The sequence below is a fragment of the Ictalurus furcatus genome, chromosome 5 (genome assembly GCF_023375685.1).
Source record: "Ictalurus furcatus strain D&B chromosome 5, Billie_1.0, whole genome shotgun sequence".
NCBI lineage: Eukaryota > Metazoa > Chordata > Actinopteri > Siluriformes > Ictaluridae > Ictalurus > Ictalurus furcatus.
Window position 1 is genome coordinate 2,000,546 of NC_071259.1, and position 22,500 is coordinate 2,023,045.

The 22,500-nt window shown below is 41.6% G+C and overlaps 2 protein-coding genes across 3 annotated transcripts in view; both read left to right on the forward strand.

The window, feature by feature from the left end:
* Window positions 1-6,493, forward strand: part of tcf7l1b (transcription factor 7 like 1b) — a 43,911-nt gene extending 37,418 nt beyond the window's left edge. Inside the window, exons 7-11 of the mRNA XM_053624095.1 lie at window positions 892-1,032; window positions 1,987-2,146; window positions 2,357-2,464; window positions 3,108-3,159; window positions 4,758-6,493. Coding sequence (XP_053480070.1) covers window positions 892-1,032; window positions 1,987-2,146; window positions 2,357-2,464; window positions 3,108-3,159; window positions 4,758-5,248 — 952 coding nt within the window. The 3' untranslated portion in view covers window positions 5,249-6,493. The remainder of the gene's footprint in view (window positions 1-891; window positions 1,033-1,986; window positions 2,147-2,356; window positions 2,465-3,107; window positions 3,160-4,757) is intronic.
* A 13,012-nt stretch (window positions 6,494-19,505) lies between these two features.
* Window positions 19,506-22,500, forward strand: part of tgoln2 (trans-golgi network protein 2) — a 7,280-nt gene continuing 4,285 nt past the window's right edge. The window contains exons 1-2 of one of the 2 annotated variants that reach the window (XM_053624106.1): window positions 19,506-19,687; window positions 21,922-22,500. The exon at window positions 21,922-22,500 is cut by the window's right edge and continues 602 nt beyond it. In XM_053624106.1, coding sequence (XP_053480081.1) covers window positions 19,636-19,687; window positions 21,922-22,500 — 631 coding nt within the window. In that variant the 5' untranslated portion in view covers window positions 19,506-19,635. Of the gene's footprint in view, window positions 19,688-21,323; window positions 21,563-21,921 lie in introns of those variants that run through there. The other variant, XM_053624105.1, reaches the window with a different exon arrangement.

Consider the following 22,500-nt stretch of genomic DNA (forward strand, 5'->3'; position numbering starts at 1 on the left):
GTTTCCGTGGGTTGTTTTTTTTTGTAAAGGTGTGTGTGTGTGGAAAGTGGTCTCAGGTGTCGAGTTCTCGGTTTCCAGGGTAACTGCACACTCTGCTCATTGCCTGTAGCAGGACTCATAATGGTTCCTTTGAGAGCGTCTTTATTTGGGCTACTTGTTGAAATATGAATGAAAAGGTGTGTGTGTGTGTGTGTGTGTGTGTTTAGTCTAGACACATCATTAAGAGACTCACCCAAAAAAAATCCTGTGCCAAAGAGTGGACAGGGAATACTACAGTGTGTGTGTGTGTGTGTGTGTGTGTGTGTGTGTGTGTGTGTGTGTGTGTGTGTGGGAGGTGTGCGTGTCGGGGGGGGGGCGGGCGTTCTCAGATCAGACGTAAACACTGAAGGATGCCGCGTGCCGATTTTATTGAAACTTCTAACTTGTAGTGAACAGAGTGTGCAGTGTAGACACCAAGAAACTGTCAGAACATCACGGCCTTCCAACTGGAACAGCTTTTATGTTCGGGAGAGCGAATGCTGCCCAAAGAGGCTGCCTACCCAGGGAGCTGTGCACTACATGGAACACGATCTGGGACCTTTATTAAATGTGTCCTCTCTGTCTCTCTCTCTCTCTCTCTCTCTCTCTCTCTCTCTCTCTCTCCGTCTCTCTCCGTCTCTGTCTCTTTCCTTTTCTCTCTCTCTGTCTCTCTCTCTCTCTCTGTCTCTCTCTCTCTCTCTCTCTCTCTCTCTCTCTCTCTCTCTCCGTCTCTCTCCGTCTCTGTCTCTTTCCTTTTCTCTCTCTCTGTCTCTCTCTCTCTCTCTGTCTCTCTCTCTCTCTCTCTCTCTCTCTCTGTATGTCTGTCTCTCTTTCTTTTTCTCTGTGTGTGTGTCTCTCTCTCTCTATCTCTAGTCTGGTGTCGAGTCGTTTTCCTCCTCACGTTATGCCTCATCATCCTCACGGTCTTCATCAGACGGGAATCCCACACCCTGCTATAGTCTCTCCTGCCATCAAACAGGAACCCAACGGAGAGCTGAGCCCTGCCGCGCACACGTGAGCGTACACACACACACACACACACACACACACACACACACACACAGGGGGAGAGAGAGAAATGGGTCAGTCGGGTCCATCTGAACACACAGTCCTCAGTTGTGCCTCACGGGTTTGAGACGCCCTCGTTGAGTTTTCCCTCGACGAGGCGAGAGTCCGTTCGATCGTCGTATGCTCGTGAGTGATGTCTGTCTGTCACCATGACGACATCGCAAGTTATTTATTTCTAAATCAGTAGTTCTCAAACTGTCTGGCGTCAGCGACCTATTTAGCTGTTTAAAAGAATAAAATAATTCTCCCCCGAGTACGGATTTATTTTTAGAAACATGATCCTGTAGTTAATCAGTTGTTAGTCTCGTAGTCTCTTATTCGAACGTGCACGCGGACATCGTGGCACGCGGACATCGTGGCTCGCGATCGCATTTTTAAAATACTTTTCACTTGGAACTCAGAATGTAGTAGTAGTAATAATAATAATAATATGAAAACCCCACTTTTGAGAGCCATGAATGCAGTGAAAATAAGATGAGGATTACGGAGGCCGTCGTGTTCCTGGGTATTAGGAGCTACACGAGGCTTTATGCTGTGTGTAGCCGATAAAAAAAAAAATAATAATAATAAGCTTCGCATTCAGATTTGAGTCTGGCTGGTAAAATCAAAGCCGTTGAAATCGTAACGTGCCCCGCTCATGGAAAATGGATGACACATGCAGGTGTTCTCTCTGCGATTTAGTTTTGTTTGGGGAAAACTCTCTCAAAACTGACTTTTCAGCCCCCCCCCCATGTTATTTTATGTGAGCTTCCTTCAGTTTTATCAGTGTTGTGTCTACCAGCTCACTCCTGTCTCTCTCTCTCTCTCTCTCTCTCTCTCTCTCTCTCTCTCTCTCTCTCTCTCTCTCTCTCTCTCACACACACACATGAAGTGACAAAGCTGTTGTTTCTGTTTGAGCAGGAAGTCTCCAGGGCCGGCTAAGAAGGAGGAAGAGAAGAAGCCCCACATTAAGAAGCCCCTGAACGCCTTCATGCTGTATATGAAGGAGATGAGGGCTAAAGTGGTGGCCGAGTGCACGCTCAAAGAGAGCGCCGCTATCAATCAGATACTAGGCAGGAGGGTAAGGGTGTGTGTGTGTGAGAGATTTTATAACAACACCTGTCTGAGAATAAAGCATGCAGCGATGAACATCTTTGCATTGTGAATCGTAAATGTTATAAATTTGAGTAGCATAACTGAGTGTGTGTGAGCGTACTAGAGAGAGAGAGAGAGAGAGTGTGTGTGGTGTGTGTGTGAGATGGCTGACTGATTAATTGATGTGTCTTCGCAGTGGCACTCTCTGTCTCGGGAAGAGCAAGCCAAATATTACGAGCTGGCCAGGAAAGAGCGGCAGCTTCACTCTCAGCTCTACCCCGGCTGGTCCGCACGAGATAACTACGTAAGACGCACGCTAGACGCTCTATACGCAACTACACACACACACACACACACACACACACACACACACACACACACAATGTACATCGTACTAATTTTCCACAATATGACTGAACAACTCCTTGTTAAATTGCTAAATAACCATAACTGGATTTTCCAGTCTGTTGTTGTTGTTGTTGTTGTTGTTGGACGTCTTGTTTTGTTGCCCCATCTCGCATTTTTCTAACGCTACCGCGTAATGACGACGAATACGTTCCAGACCGCACGTAGACGTTGAAGTCCACCTGTTTCGTGATCGTTTTTCCGACACTGAATCTAAAACAAAAATAACGAATAATTGCTTGATCTAGATCTCTTATGAATATGCGAATTGGAGACTCCAGCGCTATAAACGTACCAAATCACCGAGCTAGGCAACACTAACGGGACAAAAACTCGACCCGTATTTTATTTACGTATGATAAATCTCCGAAGATCTGTTTTGGAGGCGGAACAAACATGTAACGTGTCATTAAAAAGCTTCGTACAGTTGACGTGGACCCTGTCTACGGTGGCATTGTAGCGGTTTTCATGTCTTTTTTTTTTTTTTCTTTTCTTTCTTTCCCCTCCCCCCTTTCTTTTTCTGTTTCTCTAAATTTCTACAGGGCAAGCGGAAGAAGAGGAAGAGAGAGAACAAGGTCGACTCGGCAGCAGAAGGTGAGGGGGGGTTCATTCAGGAATGGAGTGCGTTTCCTTTACACACACGTGCACGCACACACACACACACAAACCACAAAAGTAGCTTTTCTGCTTTTCAACGTGGACTTTATTCTGTATTTAAAAGATCTTTTTGTCTGTTAAAGGGATACGCAGCCCGATCTCTGTTCACGGGTTAGAGTTTTCTCGTTGTCGGAGAACATCCAAGTTCTTATGTGTAGTGATCAGACATGCAGTAAAGATCCTGTCGATGGAGATTATGTTGAAATGTCCCTTTAAAGATCTTGTTTAAAGCTTTATCACACGGGTAGCGGTTCCACAACGTTCTCTGGTTCAACGCCGAATGCACACTACACGATCTCCCCGACGCAAATCCTTGCCAAACCGTGTAGCGTCTCTCTGATATTTAATTTATTTATATTTCTATATACACACACCACCGGACAAAAGTTTAGACACCCGTTCTTTATTTCAATTTTTCCCCCACGTTTTAGAATCAGTCGCCTACGTACCAACCCCGTGTCTGCACTGACCGTGTGACATCACACGTCCTCCTAGTTGTAATAAAGCGGTAGAGCTCATTGTCCACACTAACCTGCTGTCCCTTCCCTGCACTCTGACATGCAGCGTACGAAGCGCCGTGCTAGCGCAGGCAGGTACGGAGCAGCCTCCATCACTCCACCCTGTCATACACGCCATCATAAACGCCATACGCATCGTCCTGTCCCGTCCGAGCTGCGACCGCGACGTCGCCGCCGTCCTCGTCCTCGTCCTCGTCGCCGTCTCTGTTCCGTGTCCGTCCATCGCGCTCCATTCCGTGTCGAGGCAGTGTTTTAGCAGAGTCAGTCTGGCTTCTCATCAGTCGAGTCGAGTCACCGAATCACTACGGCGTCACTCGGAGCTCTTCATCTGTTTCTTTTACATCTCAGAGTTTGGTCATATGTCCGTGTCGCACCGTATTTTCCGGATTAGGAGACAAATTTAGCGTTTCTCTCACGCAAGGAGTAAAGCACGCGGCGTTGTGGTGTGCGGTTACAGGAAACTAATCAACGACGAGGCGTTACCAAGAGTTACCGTTGCTAAACTGAAGATTATTCTCCACGAGGCAAAAAACAACAAAACGGCGTGTTTGCACTTTTTACCGCTTTTATAGTTCCATTGAACGTCAGCAAAACGCGTTTGTCCCTGGTATCGCTTGCTAGAAATAACGAAACGTTCCGTCCCCGAGATTTTCCGTCCATGTGGGGAATCTGTCGCAGCTTCACCACCGACCGTTTCAGCGGTCCGACACCGGAGACTTCCATAAGTGCTAAACGTGTCGTTACGGAAGACGTCACCGTATCTACAATTACACGCGTTCTTACATTTGTTTTCACACACAGCGTCCGCCATGCGGACGAGCCGTTACTATAGAAACGGTAACGTAACGTAACGAGCGCTTTAATGTCAATAGAGCCGCGCTACTCTCCTGAGAAAATCCGACTTCACCGGCGCTGTGGCGAACGATAGTCCGGAAAATACGGTCATGACGTCACGTGTGACGACGGAACGTGATCTGTGTTGTGTGTAAAGCGGTGTTCCTCTGCTCCTGACTGCAGATTACTCGGCGCGGACCAAGAAGCCTTGCGTGCAGTACCTCCCTCAGGAGAAGATGATCGACAGCCCGGCGTCCTCTCACGGCAGCATGCTGGACTCCCCGGCCACGCCCTCCGCCGCCCTGGCGTCGCCCGCCGCGCCCGCCCCCACTCACTCCGAGCAGGCCCAGCCGCTGTCGCTCACCACCAAACCCGAGCGCCATCACCCTCACTTCTCTCTGATCTCCAAACCTTCATCATCCTCCTCATCCTCCTCTTCTGCTTCCACTTCATCCTCATCCTCCTCTTCCTCCTCTCACCCCAGCATCTCTCTCGCCGTCAGCACCTCAGGCAGTCAGTCGACCCCGCCTCTCCTCTCTCGGCCAATCCCCTTCACCTCCCTGCACCACTCCCTCTTCTCCCCGCCCTCGCCGTTCCATCAGGCCGCCCTGCACTCCCATCACGCCCTGTTCCAGACGCAGCCGCTCTCCTTGGTAACCAAATCAGCCGACTGATTACTACGGAAACAGCTCTCTCTCTCTCTCTCTCTCTCTCTCTCGGCCCCCTCTCCATCATCTCTCTCTCTCTCTCTCGCTCTATCTTGTCCCCCTCTCCATCTCTCTCTCTCTCTCTCTCTCTCTCTCTCTCGGCCCCCTCTCCATCTCTCTCTCTCTATCTCTATCTTGTCCCCCTCTCCATCTCTCTCTCCATCTCTCTCTCTCTCTCTCTCTCTCTCAGCCCCCTCTCCATCTCTCTCTCTCTATCTCTATCTTGTCCCCCTCTCCATCTCTCTCTCCATCTCTCTCTCTCTCGTCCCCCTCTCCATCTCTCTCTCTCTCTCTCTCTCTCGTCCCCCTCTCCATCTCTCTCTCTCCATCTCTCTCTCTCTCTCGTCCCCCTCTCCATCTCTCTCTCTCTCTCTCTCGTCCCCCTCTCCATCTCCCTCTCCATCTCTCTCTCTCTCGTCCCCCTCTCCATCTCTCTCTCTCCATCTCTCTCTCGCTCTCGTCCCCCTCTCCATCTCTCTCTCTCTCTCTCTCGTCCCCCTCTCCATCTCCCTCTCCATCTCTCTCTCTCTCGTCCCCCTCTCCATCTCTCTCTCTCCATCTCTCTCTCTCTCTCGTCCCCCTCTCCATCTCTCTCTCCATCTCTCTCTCTCTCTCGTCCCCCTCTCCATCTCTCTCTCTCTCGCTCTCTCGTCCCCCTCTCCATCTCTCTCTCTATCTTGTCCCCCTCTCCATCTCTCTCTCCATCTCTCTCTCTTTCTCTCTCAATCTCTCCACTTTAAACATGCTGTATATTGCTTCTTTTTTTTCTCCCTCCCCCCCCCCCCCACACCACCACATAGACGTCAGGTTAACTTTTTTGATAAGCGAAAAGTCAATGAATATTATTGGTCAATATTTGATCACCTGCTTTTCTGTGTCTCTCTCTATGAAAGTGTATTTTTTTGTAAAGTCTACTTTGGAACTGGTTTCTTATTTGATACAGTTATCCAGCAAAACCTCCTTGTATAAAGTTATTACTTGTATTAAAAAAATAAAAGCGACAAAAAAAAAAAAAAACACTTCTTTAATAAGACGAGAAGGAACAAAAAATAAAAAATAAAAATAAATCTTAAAAGCGTACATGTAATTAATGGTAGTTTTGAAGTTTTAATTCCTAGTACAGGCCGTTTATTAGAAGGCTTTTGAGACTACCCCTGCAGTTTTGAAGTGTGTGAACTTGATAAATAAAACTTGTAAATTGTTTCTAGAACACGGATGCCTGCTGGGTTTTTTTTTCGTTTGTTTGTTTGTTTGTTTGTTTATCCCCCCCTCCCCCCCTTTTTCCACTTCCTGTATTTATTTATTTGTTTGTTTGTTTGTTCATTTCGGACTGGCCGCGTGCTGCTTCGCGTCTGCAGGTTGGATTTCTCTGTAAGGGCTTCACGCGGTGATTAAAACTGAAGTAGCGAAGCGTTTTAACGTTCCGTAACAGCGCCTCGGACAGGTTTCTGTCAACGTTCAAATTTAAAGCGGAGGCTGCTGATGGACAGACCGTTTATAGCTGCTACAACGTACGTAATCCGCTATAAACGGCTACGGAGAATGACGTCGTCCTTTAATCAATAAAAAGGTTTGTTTTTTTTTTGTTTGTTTGTTTGTATTTAAATTAAGTAAATAAATTGCTGTGGTGTCAGTGGAATAAAACGCTTCAGGGACAAGCTGTTACAGGAAAATAATCGACTTCTGTACGGGAACAGTATCTCCGCTTTATCCCACCGCGCTGTCGGGTTTTAGTCCTCGCGTATTTAAATATATATATATATTAAGTAAAAGCAGGCGAGGACGAGAGGAACGAAGGCCGCTTTATTTGCTGAATGAGACGTCCTTGCTCAACCGTCCCTTATCGATTACATCCTGTACAGCTCCGTCACCTGTCACTGTCCCTAGCCGTAGCCGCCGCACACGCGCACGCACACACGCGCACACACACGCGCACACATACGCACACACATACGCACACACATACGCACGCACAAAAGCGACACCGCTGAACGTTCCTCTTCTACAAGATGGTCCGTTTTTGTATTTTTTTGTGTGCGTGTTCTTTTTTTGAGTGAAAGCCTGAAGGACGAAGCCTGAAACGAGGCGTCAGGGTCGAGAGGAAAAGTACTGAAAGAACTTCTTACAGCCAAAAAAAAGGAAAGACCTTGCAACTTTTGGACGTTTTTTTAAGATGTAATTGACGTCTTAAGCTGCGAATATTGACGCCTGGAACACGACTGAAAGACTTGTGCGTACCGTCACCGTCCACGTGTGATAAATACGTACGAGTGGTGCTAGGGGTGTTTGAATTCTGTATCTTTATCATTGTGTATACGACGTGCATAGTGTGTGTGTGTGTGTGTGTGTGAGAGAGAGAGAGCGAGACGTGGAGGCCATTTTGGACAGGACGTCTGGTTAAATGAAACTTTTTTTTTTTTTTTTTGGTAATAGATGAATAAAAAGGTGAAGGTGGAGTTCTGCGTGTTGCGTGCGCTCACGTGAATACAGACCGTACGGTGAGAAATGAATGAGGATTGTGATCACAGAAACGTCGGATTTAACGAACGAGAGAGTTCAGAGGCGACGGAGAGACGCGTGCGGACGTAAATTCTGCGTTAAAATTTGAGAATCTTTTTTTTTTAAATATATATAAAGGGTTCTTCAGGCTGAAGCCCTCGGAGAACCGCATCTTCACTGGTGCTTTAAAGAACCCACGAATGGGTTTCACAGCACAGCCACGAAGAACCACGTTCTCTCAAGTTCTTGCTTTAAGGAACCGAAGTATGATTCGCCATAGGAGAACCTTTTTCCAGTCTTACCTTGAAGAACCTATAATGAAACCTCAAGAACGTCTTTCATCTCCAAAGAACCCTATTCGATGAAAAATGGTTCTTGACGAGAAGGTTCTTTTGTGGAACTTTTGATGCTGTAAAGAACCGTTTTTAAACTTTTTTAACAGTTCCACGGGAACCACTCTCTCCTCAGGTTCTACGCCGCATATACAAACTTCACGGGTTCCCCGAGAGAACCCTTAAGAGCTCTTGCACCAGATTTGATCTCTTTGAAAGATAGATCCAGTGTACCATCCTGTTAGGGGGGATTTCATTCGATTAGATCTCCTAATGGAAGCGTGATTATTCAACAGGCCTTTAAAGAACCCCGCCTTGTAGAACCCTGTTTCTACGAGTATACAGAGAGCTGCAGCTAACCTGAGCAGGTTCTAGGTGTTGAGAAGAAAATAACGAGTGACGGGTAAGAGTTTCTACACACACTGTTGGGGGAATAAAGGTTCTTTAAGGCTTCGTGGGATGAGTAAAGGTTCTGCTGGGAATCCTGTCGGAACAGGAAACACACTCGTACGGTTCTTTATGGAACCTTTAAGATGGGGGGGGGGGGATCGTATGAAGAACGGAATCGTGAGGAAATATTTATTGTTATGAAAGGAAATAAATATTCATATTAAAATCGTGAAATAAATGCGAGCTTTGTGTGGGAAGTTCTTGCAGACCGTAACGTGAAGCGTTTAAAATCCACACGCACACGTGCGCGCACGTTCGAGTTATTTTTCCCTGTTTTTGTTTTTTTGTATCTTGATATTTTGGAAGGATTTAAATCTTTAATGGTCTGAGCCTCACTGGAAAATAAACAGCTGTGCCAGAGCAACAAAATTTCCTGCCAAAAAGTAAACACAAATAAAAAATAATAGACATCTGTTCCTTCCTGGAATGCAGAGTCCCAGAACAACAAGAGAAAAAAACAGGTCAGTGAGTCTCTCTGTCTCTCTCACTATCTCTCTCTCTCACTATCTCTCACTCTCTCTCTCACTGTCTCTCTCTCTCTCTCACTGTCTCTCTCTCTCTCTCACTGTCTCTCTCTCTCTTTCTCTCTCTCACTGTCTCTCTCTCTCTCTCTCTCTCTCTCACTGTCTCTCTCTCTCTCGCTGTCTCTCTCTCTCTTGCTGTCTCTCGCTCTCTCTCTCGCTGTCGCGCGCTCTCTCTCTCTCTCTCGCTGTCGCGCGCTCTCTCTCTCTCTCACTGTGTCTCTCTGCCTGTCTCTCTCTCTCTCTCTGCCTGTGTCTCTCTCTCTCTGCCTGTGTCTCTGTCTCTTGCTCTGTCTCTGTCTATCTCTCTCTCTCTGTCTGTGTGTCTCTCTCTCTGTGTGTCTCTCTCTGTCTCTCTGTGTCTCTCTCTCTGTGTGTCTCTCTCTGTCTCTCTGTGTGTCTCTCTCTGTGTGTCTCTCTCTGTCTCTCCCTTTCTCTGTGTCTCTTGCTCTGTCTCTGTCTATCTCTCTCACTCTCTCTCTGTGTGTCTCTCTCTCCCCATCTTTCTTTCTCCATCTCTTTCTCTTTCCCCGTCATTCTCTCTTTTTCTCTCTCTCTCTCTCCATCATTCTCGGTCTGTCTTTCTCTCTCGCTCTCTCCATCTTTTCTCTCTCTCTTTTTTTTTTTTTTTTTTTTATTGCGCCCTTCCTTCGTGGCCCTGGCTCGGCTGTAATTAAACGTGGAGGTAATCGCATGGAGCTCCAGGGACCTCATTAGGATTTTCAATTAATGGAAAACACCACGACGTCTCGGGTTCCTCGTCCTTTTTTTTTTTTCTTTCTTTCTTTCTTTTTTTAAGGGGTTTTGGGAGGTGCTGGGTCGGGTGGTGCCAAAGATGGTGCTATCGTTTCCTCCACACACCGAGAGAGGGGCAGACGTAGCAGCGCACCACCTTCACATGCAAAATTCCTCTGGTGTTTAGATTCTTCACGTGTTTTTCACGTGTAATACGCACGTGATCCTTACGTTTCACGTGATGCGTTTGGAATTCCTTTTCACGTCTTTTTTTTTTTCTTTTCCAATAAATGAATCACTGGGGGAGAGAGTCACGTCTGGAAATAAATGAATGATTGGAAAGGATTTATTATATTATTTCCTTTTTCTTTTTTTTTTTCATCTGATTTTTATCCTAAACTATTTTTTTTCTAATTATTCAATAAGCACATGATTCAGATGAAAAAATGATTTTTTTAAAGATGCTTCACATTTTTCCCTCTAATGATTTATTTATTTACATAAGTGATTTTCCCTACAATTATTCATTTCATTCAAATGATTTGTTTATATATATATATATATATATATATATATAATATATATATATATATCCTTTTGTTTTGTTTTTTTTCCATATGATTACCACTTTTTCATTTACTTTCCTTTTATCTGTTTTCACTTGTCAGTAATTTTCATCAGATTTGTTCCCCCTCAATTAATTATTTACTTTCATGGGATTTTTCTCCCAATGGATCATTTAGATTTGTTTCTTTTCAGTGATTCATTTATTTTCACGCGTGATTCATTCTTCCCAAATGATTCACCCAATGATTCGTTTATTTTTCACGTTTTATTATTATTTTATTTATTTATTTATTTATTTTTGTCACGGGTATTCTAACGTGTTGAAATGTTGACCTGCACCTTCACGTGTTCCTCACGTGTGCTCACGTATTAGTGCGAAAAAGAAGAAGAAGGAAAAAAAAAAAAAAGAACTCAAATTTAGGAAACGCCCATGAAATGTGAGATTTCTGTGTGGATAATGGATCTTGGAGTGTGTGTGTGTGTGTGTGTGTGTGTGTGTCTGCTGGAAGCTAATAATCCTTGTCCACATTCTCTCCACCATCATCCCTAAAACACTTTACCCATATCATTCATACGAGCTCTTCCTGACTGTACATAATTAGCCCCCGTCGTTGTATCAGTAAGATCTGGTGTGTGTGTGTGTGAGAGAGAGTGTGTGAGATGGGGGGAGGTGTGGGGGAAGACCAGATAGACAGGCTGACACCTACTGAGTGCTCATTTCCCTCTTTGCCCTCGGGTGAGGTACACACCTGTCAGTCTCTCTCACACACACACACACACACACACACACACGCACATATACATGGCGTGTGTTTTCTTTTGCTCGGCAGTCATTAAGAAGGGAAGGAATCTGCCTTGCATCATCCCAGGCTAGGGATCTCTCTCTCTCTCTCTCTCTCTCTCTCTCTCTCCCTCTCTCCCTCTCTCTCTTCCTCCCTCCCTCCTTCGGGGGCTCTCTGCGTCTGCGAGCGCCCTGAGCTTCACATCCAGATCCATCAGCCAAATTAAAGCTAATGAGTTGTCAGAGGCAGCCTAGGCCTGAGAAACACTGGTCTATTCTCCGTACACCACAACACACACACACACACACACGCACACATAAACAGCGTTGCAGAAAGTGTGTGTGAGTGACTTTAATATGTTGAAGGGCCAGGCTGGAGAGAGGCCTAGGCCCTGATTATTTTCCCTCAGCCTGTTTTCTTTCTTCGACAGAGTGCTAGTTAGGGCGAGCACTCAGCATCGTTAACTCTGTGCTTCCTCCTTCACGTCGCCGGATTCGGGCTCTCAGCGGCGCCGGAACTCGTGACGCCTGCATTGTGTATCTGTAAAATTATTCCCTGTTTTGTCTCCGAGCTCCTACGTTACGGAAGCTTCGTCTAGGACCAAATACACTCGAGCTCCTAACCTGTGCCGGTAGAAGAATCTCACGAAAACAAAAACTACTCCATTCTACGGATTCCTAAGCACGAGTTACACTGACCCGGCGATCGTTTATTAAGCGTTGCGCTTAACTTCACTTCTAAACAATTAGACTTAAATATTTGCTCGATTTTGCCACCGGTTTTCTCATTAAATCCAGTATCGTGTGGTCAGAACGGTAAAGCGTTGGAGTCGTCTCGCCTTGTCTCGTGTAGGATTTGGTAGTAAACAGTACAGCCAAGACGGTCATGTGACCAATAAACCGTGTGTAGGAATCACGTGTAAGAATAAAACTTATCCTCAGTTTTGTTACAGCTGCTACGTTTACCGCAAACCCGACGTGCGTTTTTGTTTTGTCTATAACATCTCTAAACAGCCGTCTCGGATTTGGCGTTAAACGGCACAGGCCGGGACGGTCCCGTGGTACGAGCTTTACGGAAGAATCGCGTGCATCGTGCGATAAATGCGAAGGTGCGTTTCAACTCGCGCGTGAACAAAAACACGGGTCCGTGTGAAAATGAATGAATCGTGCGATAAACAAACAAACAAAAATAAAACGCATCTGCGAAATTAAACCACGTGCGCTACGTGTCAAAATAAGCAAACGTGAAAATGACATGAAAATAAATGAATCGTAGAAAGGAAAAATGACTCGTGGCAATGAATCTACAGGCTATGTGTGTGTGTGTGTGTGTGTGTGTGTGAAGAATTAAACATATAAATGAATCATTTGTAGAAAATAAGAAAGAAGCCCTTGTTTTGAAGCTGTTCTAGAAGGAAACGCACTGACCCGTCCAACACCTAGGCCCAGATGTGTGCTGATGCTTCTTTTTTTTCTTCTTCTTTAAAATGATCTGTTAGGAATGTGCTTAATTTGAATAAACAACTAGAAATAAACAACTGCTTGCTTTTCCACTGATTTGATCATTTAATCCAGTGTTCATACTGTAGAAAACTATCAGTTTAGTACTTTCGTATTTTTACAAAGTTCCGTGCCAGAACGATTCTCTCAGTCTCGAGCTTAGCGTCGTACATCGTTGTCCTTCGCCATGAGATGATATAGGTTATGTAACTCATTAAAAACATAGGTAGCGGAATTCTTTTCGAAGCTTGTAATCGCGCCTAGAAGGAACGTCCAAATGCCAATTTTAGCTTGGGAATGCTGGGACAATTCACGTAGCGCACTGCAGATCAACTCCGTCGTCTCTCGGACATTCCCGGTCATTTTCTAGTCCTTATGTTCATCCGTCGCCGAAAAGGAAAAGAAATAGCTAACCGCCATCGATACGTCCGTGGTGGTGTAGAAATTATGTAAGAAATTAACTAATTACTTAAGTCTACATCTTAAATCTGGATCTCTGAAATCACAATGTTCTCGCCATTCGACTGGTTGCTAGGCAACTGCAAACTGTAAACACAGAGCATAAGATAACTTAGCTAACCTAACGTCTGAGGTTAACGAGTAAGCTACAGCTAGCATGTATCGGTTAGGTTTTTGTATATAACGGCAACGTGAAGACGCAGCGAGAGTGGAAATGAGACAAAACGATGCGGAACGTCAACATTTACCTCAGACGTGTTGGTAAATTACCGATAAAAGGCTTCCAACGAATACAATTACAGTGTAATTAGACTTAGCATTGAGTGCTAGGTGTAAACTTCAGCGGTGTGACTTGAGCCGTACTGAGAAGCATGAACATCGCTCTTAAACAACGGTCGAACACAGAGTTTGTCAGGAAATCGACCGAGAGTGGGTTATTCCTATTAAATTATCTTGAACATAGCAAAGTGTGTGGTGTTGGAGCCTCTCTTTGGACGTACTTAGCCTCGTCTTGCACTCAAACTGTTAAACTTGGTTAAAGTGGTCAGTCATTTGTGTTCTGGATCATTTGGGAGCCGTATTGGATGAAGGAATAAATGAGTAAATGTAAATAAACCCCACAGTTAGGCTGGATTATTTAATAAGACCCGTGACATCAACTGTCTCCTTCATCACGACGAACGGTAAAGATCATACGTGTCATCATAACACGCCACTCGTTTTAGTACGATGCTTCTCCCGATAACTTAATCATTCACACTATATCTTTGTTACACTCCAGTGTGGGATTGTGACATCTGCCTGCTCGAGGCGAGGTCGGAATTAATACATGTTAATTTTGCTCGTTAGAGGCTGCCGGCTCTGAGCCCAGCTTCTGCTCCTCGGATTCTCTTTGATCCCGACTTTCTTGCCAGGTTTTTGGGGCTTTGATGCTCCTCGAGCGCTTCACATTGTCTGTACATTCCTCCAGTGTGACCATTAATATTAACACAAAAGAGCAGCGTAAAAAAAGGTCACGAAGCACAACGAATACAACACGGTCGCTTTCAAAGTGTAAAGGCCCAGCGGGCTGATTTTAGAAGCTGTTGAATCTCGGGTATTGTGTGACGAGAAGGAACAGCGAGTGTCATCTGTAAAGTGGGGCTGAAATCACGGTTCTTTGTCAGCTCTGAGCACATCTCAGGGTCACTCAGACAGCTGTAGCACTGCTTGAGAAAAACGAAGGACTTGTACATGCACTATACGGTACACTCGGCTGACCCTTTAGGCAAAGCTGGTTAAGGTTACTGCTTAAAGAAGCAGTCTGTAATTTCTCTACTGCTCTCTGCTGCCCGTGACTTATTAACATGAGCACTGATCAGACTTTCCCTTCCCGCCATCCGATCCCAAATTGAGCTAATTTCTGAACTGGGAAAAAATATAAAGAAGCCTGAATTATAGAAACAAACTTTTAAAATGATAACAATATGGCTAGTTTTCTGTTTGATTAATAATGTGGCTAGCTTCCTATAAGGCTAGTTTCCTGTAAGGATAGTTTAGTATAAGGTCAGTTTCCTATAAGGTTATTTTTCTTAATGTCTAGTTTCCTATAAGGCTAGTTTCCTATATAGCTAATAATATGGCTAGTTTCCGATAAGGCTAGTTTCCTACAATCTACAGCTAGTTTTCTCCATGACTAATAATATGGCTAGTTTCCTATATGGCTAATAATATTGTTAGTTTTCTATAAGGCTAGTTTCCTACAACATACAGCTAGTTTTCTACATGACTAATAATATGGCTAGTTTTCTACATGACTAATAATATGGCTAGTTTCCTATATGGCTAATAATATTGTTAGTTTTCTATAAGGCTAGTTTCCTACAATATACAGCTAGTTTTCTACATGGCTAATAATGTGGCTAGTTTCACGTAAGGCTAGTTTTCTATATGGCTAGTTTCCTACAGTATAAGGCTAGTTTTCTACATGTCTAATAATATGGCTAGTTTCATGTGAGGCTAGTTTTCTACATGGCTAATAATAAGGCTAGTTTCCTATATGGCTAATAACACGGCTAGTTTTCTATAAGGCTAGTTTCCTACAATATACAGCTAGTTTTCTACATGAGTAATAATAGGGCTAGTTTTCTACATATCTAATAATATGGCTAGTTTCCTATAAGGCTAGTTTCCTATAGTATAAGGCTAGTTTTCTACATATCTAATAATATGGCTAGTTTCCTATAAGGCTAGTTTCCTATAGTATAAGGCTAGTTTCCTATAGTATAAGGCTAGTTTTCTACATAGCTAATAATATGGCTAGTTTCCTATAAGGCTAGTTTCCTATAGTATAAGGCTAGTTTTCTACATATCTAATAATATGGCTAGTTTCCTATAAGGCTAGTTTCCTATAGTATAAGGCTAGTTTTCTACATATCTAATAATATGGATAGTTTCCTATAAGGCTAGTTTCCTACATATCTAATAATATGGCTAGTTTCCTATAAGGCTAGTTTCCTATAGTATAAGGCTAGTTTTCTACATATCTAATAATATGGCTAGTTTCCTATAAGGCTAGTTTCCTATAGTATAAGGCTAGTTTTCTACATATCTAATAATATGGATAGTTTCCTATAAGGCTAGTTTCCTACATATCTAATAATATGGCTAGTTTCCTATAAGGCTAGTTTCCTATAGTATAAGGCTAGTTTTCTACATATCTAATAATATGGCTAGTTTCCTATAGTATAAGGCTAGTTTTCTACATGTCTAATAATATGGCTAGTTTCATGTAAGGCTAGTTTTCTACATAGCTAATAACATGGTTTGTTTCATATATGGCTAGTTTTCTACGTGGCTAATAATATGTCTAGCTTCCTACCAGGCTAGTTTTCAGTATGGCTAATTTCCTACAGTATAAGGCTAGTTTTGTATATGATTAATATATAAAAAGGCTAGATTTCTATATGGTTAATAATGTGTCTAGTTTCTTTATGACTAATAATGTGTCTATTTTTATTTTTCTTAATATGGTTATTAAAGTTTTCACTATTAATATCTAAGCATAAACTGTTTCCTATGACTTGTTATAATGAAGGGATGTATGTTGAACCCAGCATACTGTTGCTACAAATTAAAAGTCAGTTCAAATCTAAAGTTAAAATAATATTAAAATGACACTAACGCATGTATATTAATTAAATAAACTAAGAGTCCTTGTAACTGTTTGTTTGTCTTTGGGGTGTGAAAACTTTTGCACTCTACCACACCATAATTACAGGTAGAAAACTGGTATAAAAACATAGTGATTATGAATATGATTACAAAAGAAACTTGAGCTGTAGTCGTGCTGTATTGTGGTGTAAATGTGACTTGACCCAGGACTCAGTTTAAAGTATTTTCGTCCCGTGTGATGACACCAGCACTACTCTCCGTTGGCGATAGAAGAGAGCAACGTTTCCCTGTTTGTCCCCGTCTCCGTCCTCATCCCCGCGTCCTTCCCCCTCCACTTCAACCGATTGTTTCCTCTGCATCCTGTCAGCGTCCGCCTCGGCCCCTGTGAAGTCAGGTAACGCCAGGCCCCTTGCGTCCGAGGATCCTCCTTACTCCTGCATTCATACCCGTTTGACCTCGAGGAAGGAAATGTTTGTGTGGACCGAGACAGATCGCTTTCTGAACTAAATGTCAAACACTATAATTAGGCCATATTTAACGCTCGGATGCTACCGGACTCCAACAGACGGAGGACGTCACCCCTACAATTAACATTTACATAATTAACACGCTGTAATCAGACGTTAGAGAGGAGTTCTCGTTTCCCAGTTATAATTCAAATACCTTTTTAGTTTTCTTCTTTATGTTGCTAACAAATAATAGTAATCATAGAAGTCAACGTCAGCCAGAATATTTTGTGAAAACTGACACATTGTGACTTCCTGTACTTTGTAAACATGAACAAATCCTCGCGGTGTAGCTGAATGCTGGAATGTTATTGTTGGAGGGCGGCCATCTTGGACAACCTCTTCATTTCACAGTTTGGTATCGTTCCCGTCTAATCCCTGCCTTCAAACTTGTACCAAAAAAAGGGGCAGAATTGTACAAGAACGATATTTAAGTCTATTTTAAAATTGATTTGAAGCAAGTTTTTGAAAATTGTGCATGTGTTTATGAAAAAAATGGATGAGAATATACATGATGATGAAGGATGACATGATACACAACCTTGAAACTCCAGCACGAAACTAGAAGCATGGGTGGAGGACAGCGCCATCTTTGACAACCTTAACTTTACATATATATATATATATATATATATACATATATACATATATATGTATATGTATATATGTATATATGTATGTAAGCTCCGCCTCCAAGAAATTGTAAAAAAAAAAAACTAATAAAAATAAATTTTAAAAAAAGGCTGTACAAGATGGATTCATAAAAATAAAATTTGTAACTTATCTACTTTGTTACATTTTACTGTATTTCAAGCAAGTATATGAAAATATGTGCATGTATTAATTTGGGTGATGTAGTAGACATCCACTATATGTAGCCTTGTAGCTTCAGCTCAAGACTAAAGAAGCATGGATGGAGGGCGGCCATCATGGTTTGACTTGAACTTTTGTTCTGTTTTTATTTTTATTTTTCTTACAGTTTGGTATCTGAAAATATGTGTGTTTATGTGAATTCTGTTTGGGCAGCATAGACGTCCATTAATTGTAGCCTCGTTCGAAGAAGCAAATGTCGGATAGCAAACACGTCTTCACTGACTGGCTACATTTGGGGCCAAGTTGGGATTTTTCAGCACATTATTATTTTAAGGTGTGGGTTTGAGCGCCTGAATTTTTAGTTTAGTGTTCTGAGAAATAAATAATAATAAAAAAAATAGATGTTGATTGACGCTGCAGTTTGGTCTTTTATTTCTTTTCATTTTATAGTCTCTGTAAAGCAACTTTTTCATCACATGGATCATGTGTTTGACTTTTTTTTTTTTTTTTTTTTTACCCCAAGTGTGGTCAAGACCTAACAAGTCTCCCAGAAAAAGAGTTCTACATGAATTTTTTCTTTTTTCTTTTCTTTTCTTTTTTTTTTTTTTTTTTTACAGTAGCCAAACTTGGCCCAGGTTTTTTTTTTTTTCAAGAATGTGCATCCCACAGAGAGAGAGAGAGCGTGCTTGTTTATGCAAATCGAAGAGTAAATGATAGGCTGTGATTGTGCAAACCCCTCTGTCTCCTTGATGAAACATGTGGATGGCTGATGATAACAGCTTGAAGAATTGGAGATACATAAAGCACTCATGTTTTTGTGATTAAAATTGAAGGGGACATCTGTTGTCCAAAACACTTCACACGACATTGTTAATGTGTTTGGGTCATTTAGGACTTTAGGAGTTGTTTGTTTTTGTGTGTGTGTGTGTGTGTGTGTGTGTGTGTGTGTGTGTTCGTGTGTTCTTAGTCTAAAACAAAGACATAATAGAGGGTTGTATTGCTGTGGTCTGGGAGTCTTGCTTCACAACCAGTGATGGCTCCAAGAAGGATCTTTCGACAGCCATGAATCTGAGTTCTGTTGTGTTGTAAGATCTTTTTTTTTTTTTAAATAAAAAATGAGTTACAGCTGTAAACCGAAATTGAGTCATATTAGTTTGAAATGAAGGTCCTGAAAGTCCTCTATCGCCCCCTGCTGTCTGCTGAAGTCTTAACCACAGGATACACAGGATAAAAATTAAACAATTGATGTAGTAGTAGTAGTAGTAGTAATAATAATAATAATAATAATAATAATAATAAAAGTATTTCAATAGAGATACATTTTGTTTTTGAGAGCACGAATTTTAAAATGTGAATCCCTGAAACGCAATAAAAACAATTAGATGTAAGGTTTTGAAATGAAGATGAACTGATTATCATATTCAAAAAGGAAATATGGATATTTTATATAGATTTATAAATAATTTTAAAAGCAATTTAATTCTTAATAATGGAATTAAAACACGTTTCCCCCACATTTTATTATTATTATTATTATTATTATTATTATTATTATTATTAGATAGATAGAGATGTAGGATAGATAGATAGATAGATAGATAGATAGTAATTTAAATTCTTCATCATCATCATCATCATCATCAAATAGAGATCTTTTCAAAACGATGATGTAAATGATGTGTAATTAGCAACTGTTTTGTTAAGAACTGAAAGTATTCGTTGAGTATTAATGAGTAATGGGGCCAGAACGAATGAACGATTAGCTCCAAACACAAGGCCACATACACACAGCCTGGATTCCGTGTAATATTTCATACCTTTTCATGATATCCAGTAGCTACAGTAGGATATGAGATTGGACGAGACTCCCTAAAACCACGCCCATTTCTCTACGTATGCGGAAGTGAACTATGAAAGGAGATGACGTTGCAGCAGACGGCAGTTGACGCTGGCGCAGTTATTCGTGGTGGCGTGTTTATTTTGATTCCCGGTTTAATTTGGGGTTTATTTCTCTTCAGGATCTCAGTATAAAGTCGCGATGAGGGTCTCGGTGCTGTTTTTAGTTTTAATCTGCTTGTACAGCTGTAAAGGTGAGTGAACATTTCATTTATTTATAATAATAATAATAATAATAATAATAATAATAATAATAATAATAATAATGAATGAACAGGTGAGTGTTTGGACAGGTAACCTGAGTGTCTACAGCTGCCTTCACAAAGTAACGGGAAGACTGACTTGGTGGCTATAAAATACTAATAAACATTAAAAATAGACACTTATAAATAACAGGTGAATTTACCCTGAGATGGATGTGATGTACAGTGGATCAGTTGTGTCAAAATGTAAATAAAACAGTAAACAAACAAACAAAGAAAAATCAACAAAAATTAAGGTGCTAAATTATTTATTACCAGCAAAACAGACTTGTTTGTTTATAGCTGAATGAAATGTAAATTACATACAAAATAAATTAATGTAAATGCAAAGTATTATTATTATTATTATTATTATTATTATTATTATTAGGTATTATTAACCAATAAATAAATAAATTAATAAATGTGTATATACACAAACTGAATTATAGAGAGCCAACAAAACGTCCTTGTTTGTTTGGCTTGTATGGCGGATGTTCCACGTAACCTAAGTCTAATAATAAATAGATTTTTTTTTTAATTTAATGCTGTTATTTAACAAAGTATGTATAATTGCTGTGGTATAAGAGGAATAAAAGACTTTGGGTCAGGCTGTTATAGGTGTGAAGAGGCGGAGTTAATATCATCACCCTGAAGTTGATTATTTCCCTGTAACAGCATTCTTTACATAATTTCCATCTCATTAGTGTTTATTTTTAGCCCATACACTGACGCTTCTTTGCCCTGGGGCTTCTTACCCAAGCAGAGGCTTTGCCCTTCATGGGGCTTCGTCTGCACAGAGCTCTATGTATGTTGGGGCAGTTAAAATTCTGAGCTAGTAAAATGAACGTTTGAATCACAGGCCATTGTTTCTCTCCTGCTTGAGGGTGACAATCTGGTTAAACATGTTTGTGAACTATAAAGGTGTTGAAATGCTGTCGTAGTTAAACACCTACTCGGTAAGCAGAACAGGTTATAAAATGTTATCACGTCCTGAAAAGGGGTTCGATTCACTAATGTGTCTAAACAATATGAATCTGTTAAATCGAGTGTTTACTGTTGATGTGTGCTTCTCTCTAGCAATCCACAAAGTACTGAAAGTCAAATGCACTTCCAAGACTACAGTGTGGCTTCGTTTAAACACACGAGTCAAACCGTGCTAATACTGTTACCCTTCTAATCCTCCTATAATCCTTAATATTAGCGTCTAAAACATACAGGTTTAGAGATTTAGGTGACCGTATGTTTTTAGAAACCTGTATATCATGGGTGAGTCTATTGTTAATGTACATCAGCTATAGGTTTATCTATTCATTTAATTATTTATCAATAGTTACACTATTAAACTATCAATAAATTATTATTATGTCTACTATAATTTATGTTCACTTAACTGTTAATTTATTATTCAAAACCATGAAATTATTATTATTATTATTATTATTAAAAACTTTATTTCTAAAATAATTACATAAATATGCCCAGTATTAATATTTTTTTTAAATGAAAAACTATTAAAATAAACAGGGTTTAAGAAAAAAAATAAACCTTCATTAAAAGTGAGGGGGTGGTGACGTAGTAAGCCCCGCCCTCAAATTCCGTCACAAACCCGGAAGTGTGTGACGTTACACCTTAGACTGAAAGTGACGGTGAACGTCTTGACATTTTGCTTGTTTTCTCTACTCAGAAGTGCCGTTTTTTGTTTTTTAAAATATATTTAAGATTCATACGTTGTTTGTTTTCGTCGCGTAGCTCGTAAACAGGAGACAATGCGCGTTACTTTAGCGGCTGTGTTGTTGGTTTCGGTGTGTGTGTTTATTTCCGAAGGTAAATAAACACTTCTCTAAGGCTGAACCGTAAATGTCTCATTAGTCTCTGTACCGGTGCACTGGGTAGCCGCCATGTTTTATTTCACCTAATGGCTTCTTTTTTTAAAAAAAAAAAGGTGGTAAAGGTCTGGTGTAGATCTTGTTAGCAGGTTTACGGTGACTTGTGCTTTTGGTTCTGGAAACTACTTTATTGTATTGCTCTGATTTAGAAACATTGTAGTGAATGTAAATGTTTGCTATTAAAGTGGGTCAAATGCATTTCAGCAAATATTTTTCGGTGTCCTGTTCAAATAGATTACTCTTCTTCCTCAGTAATAAGAATTGTGTATGGATTTTTATTTATAATGTATGCCTCAGATGCTGTAGCCCAGGAGAAAACTGTCCCATCGGACGACAAGAAAAATGGAACTACTGTCCCATCGGACGACAAGATAAATGGAACTACTGCCCCATCGGACGACAAGAAAAATGGAACTACTGTCCAATCGGACGACGAGAAAAATGGAACTACTGCCCAATCGGCCGACGAGAAAAATGGGACAACTGGCCAATTGGACGACAAGAAAAATGGGACAACTGGCCAATCGGACGACAAGAACATTGAGTCACCTGGCCAATCAGACGACAAGAAGATTGAGTCAACTGGCCAATCAGACGACAAGAAGAATGAGTCAACTGGCCAATCGGACAACAAGAAGAGTGAGTCAACTGGCCAATCGGACAACAAGAAAATTGAGTCAACTGGCCAATCGGACAACAAGAAGATTGAGTCAACTGGCCAATCGGACGACAAGAAGAATGAGTCAACTGGCCAATCGGACAACAAGAAAATTGAGTCAACTGGCCAATCGGACAACAAGAAAATTGAGTCAACTGGCCAATCGGACAACAAGAAGATTGAGTCAACTGGCCAATCGGACGACAAGAAGAATGAGT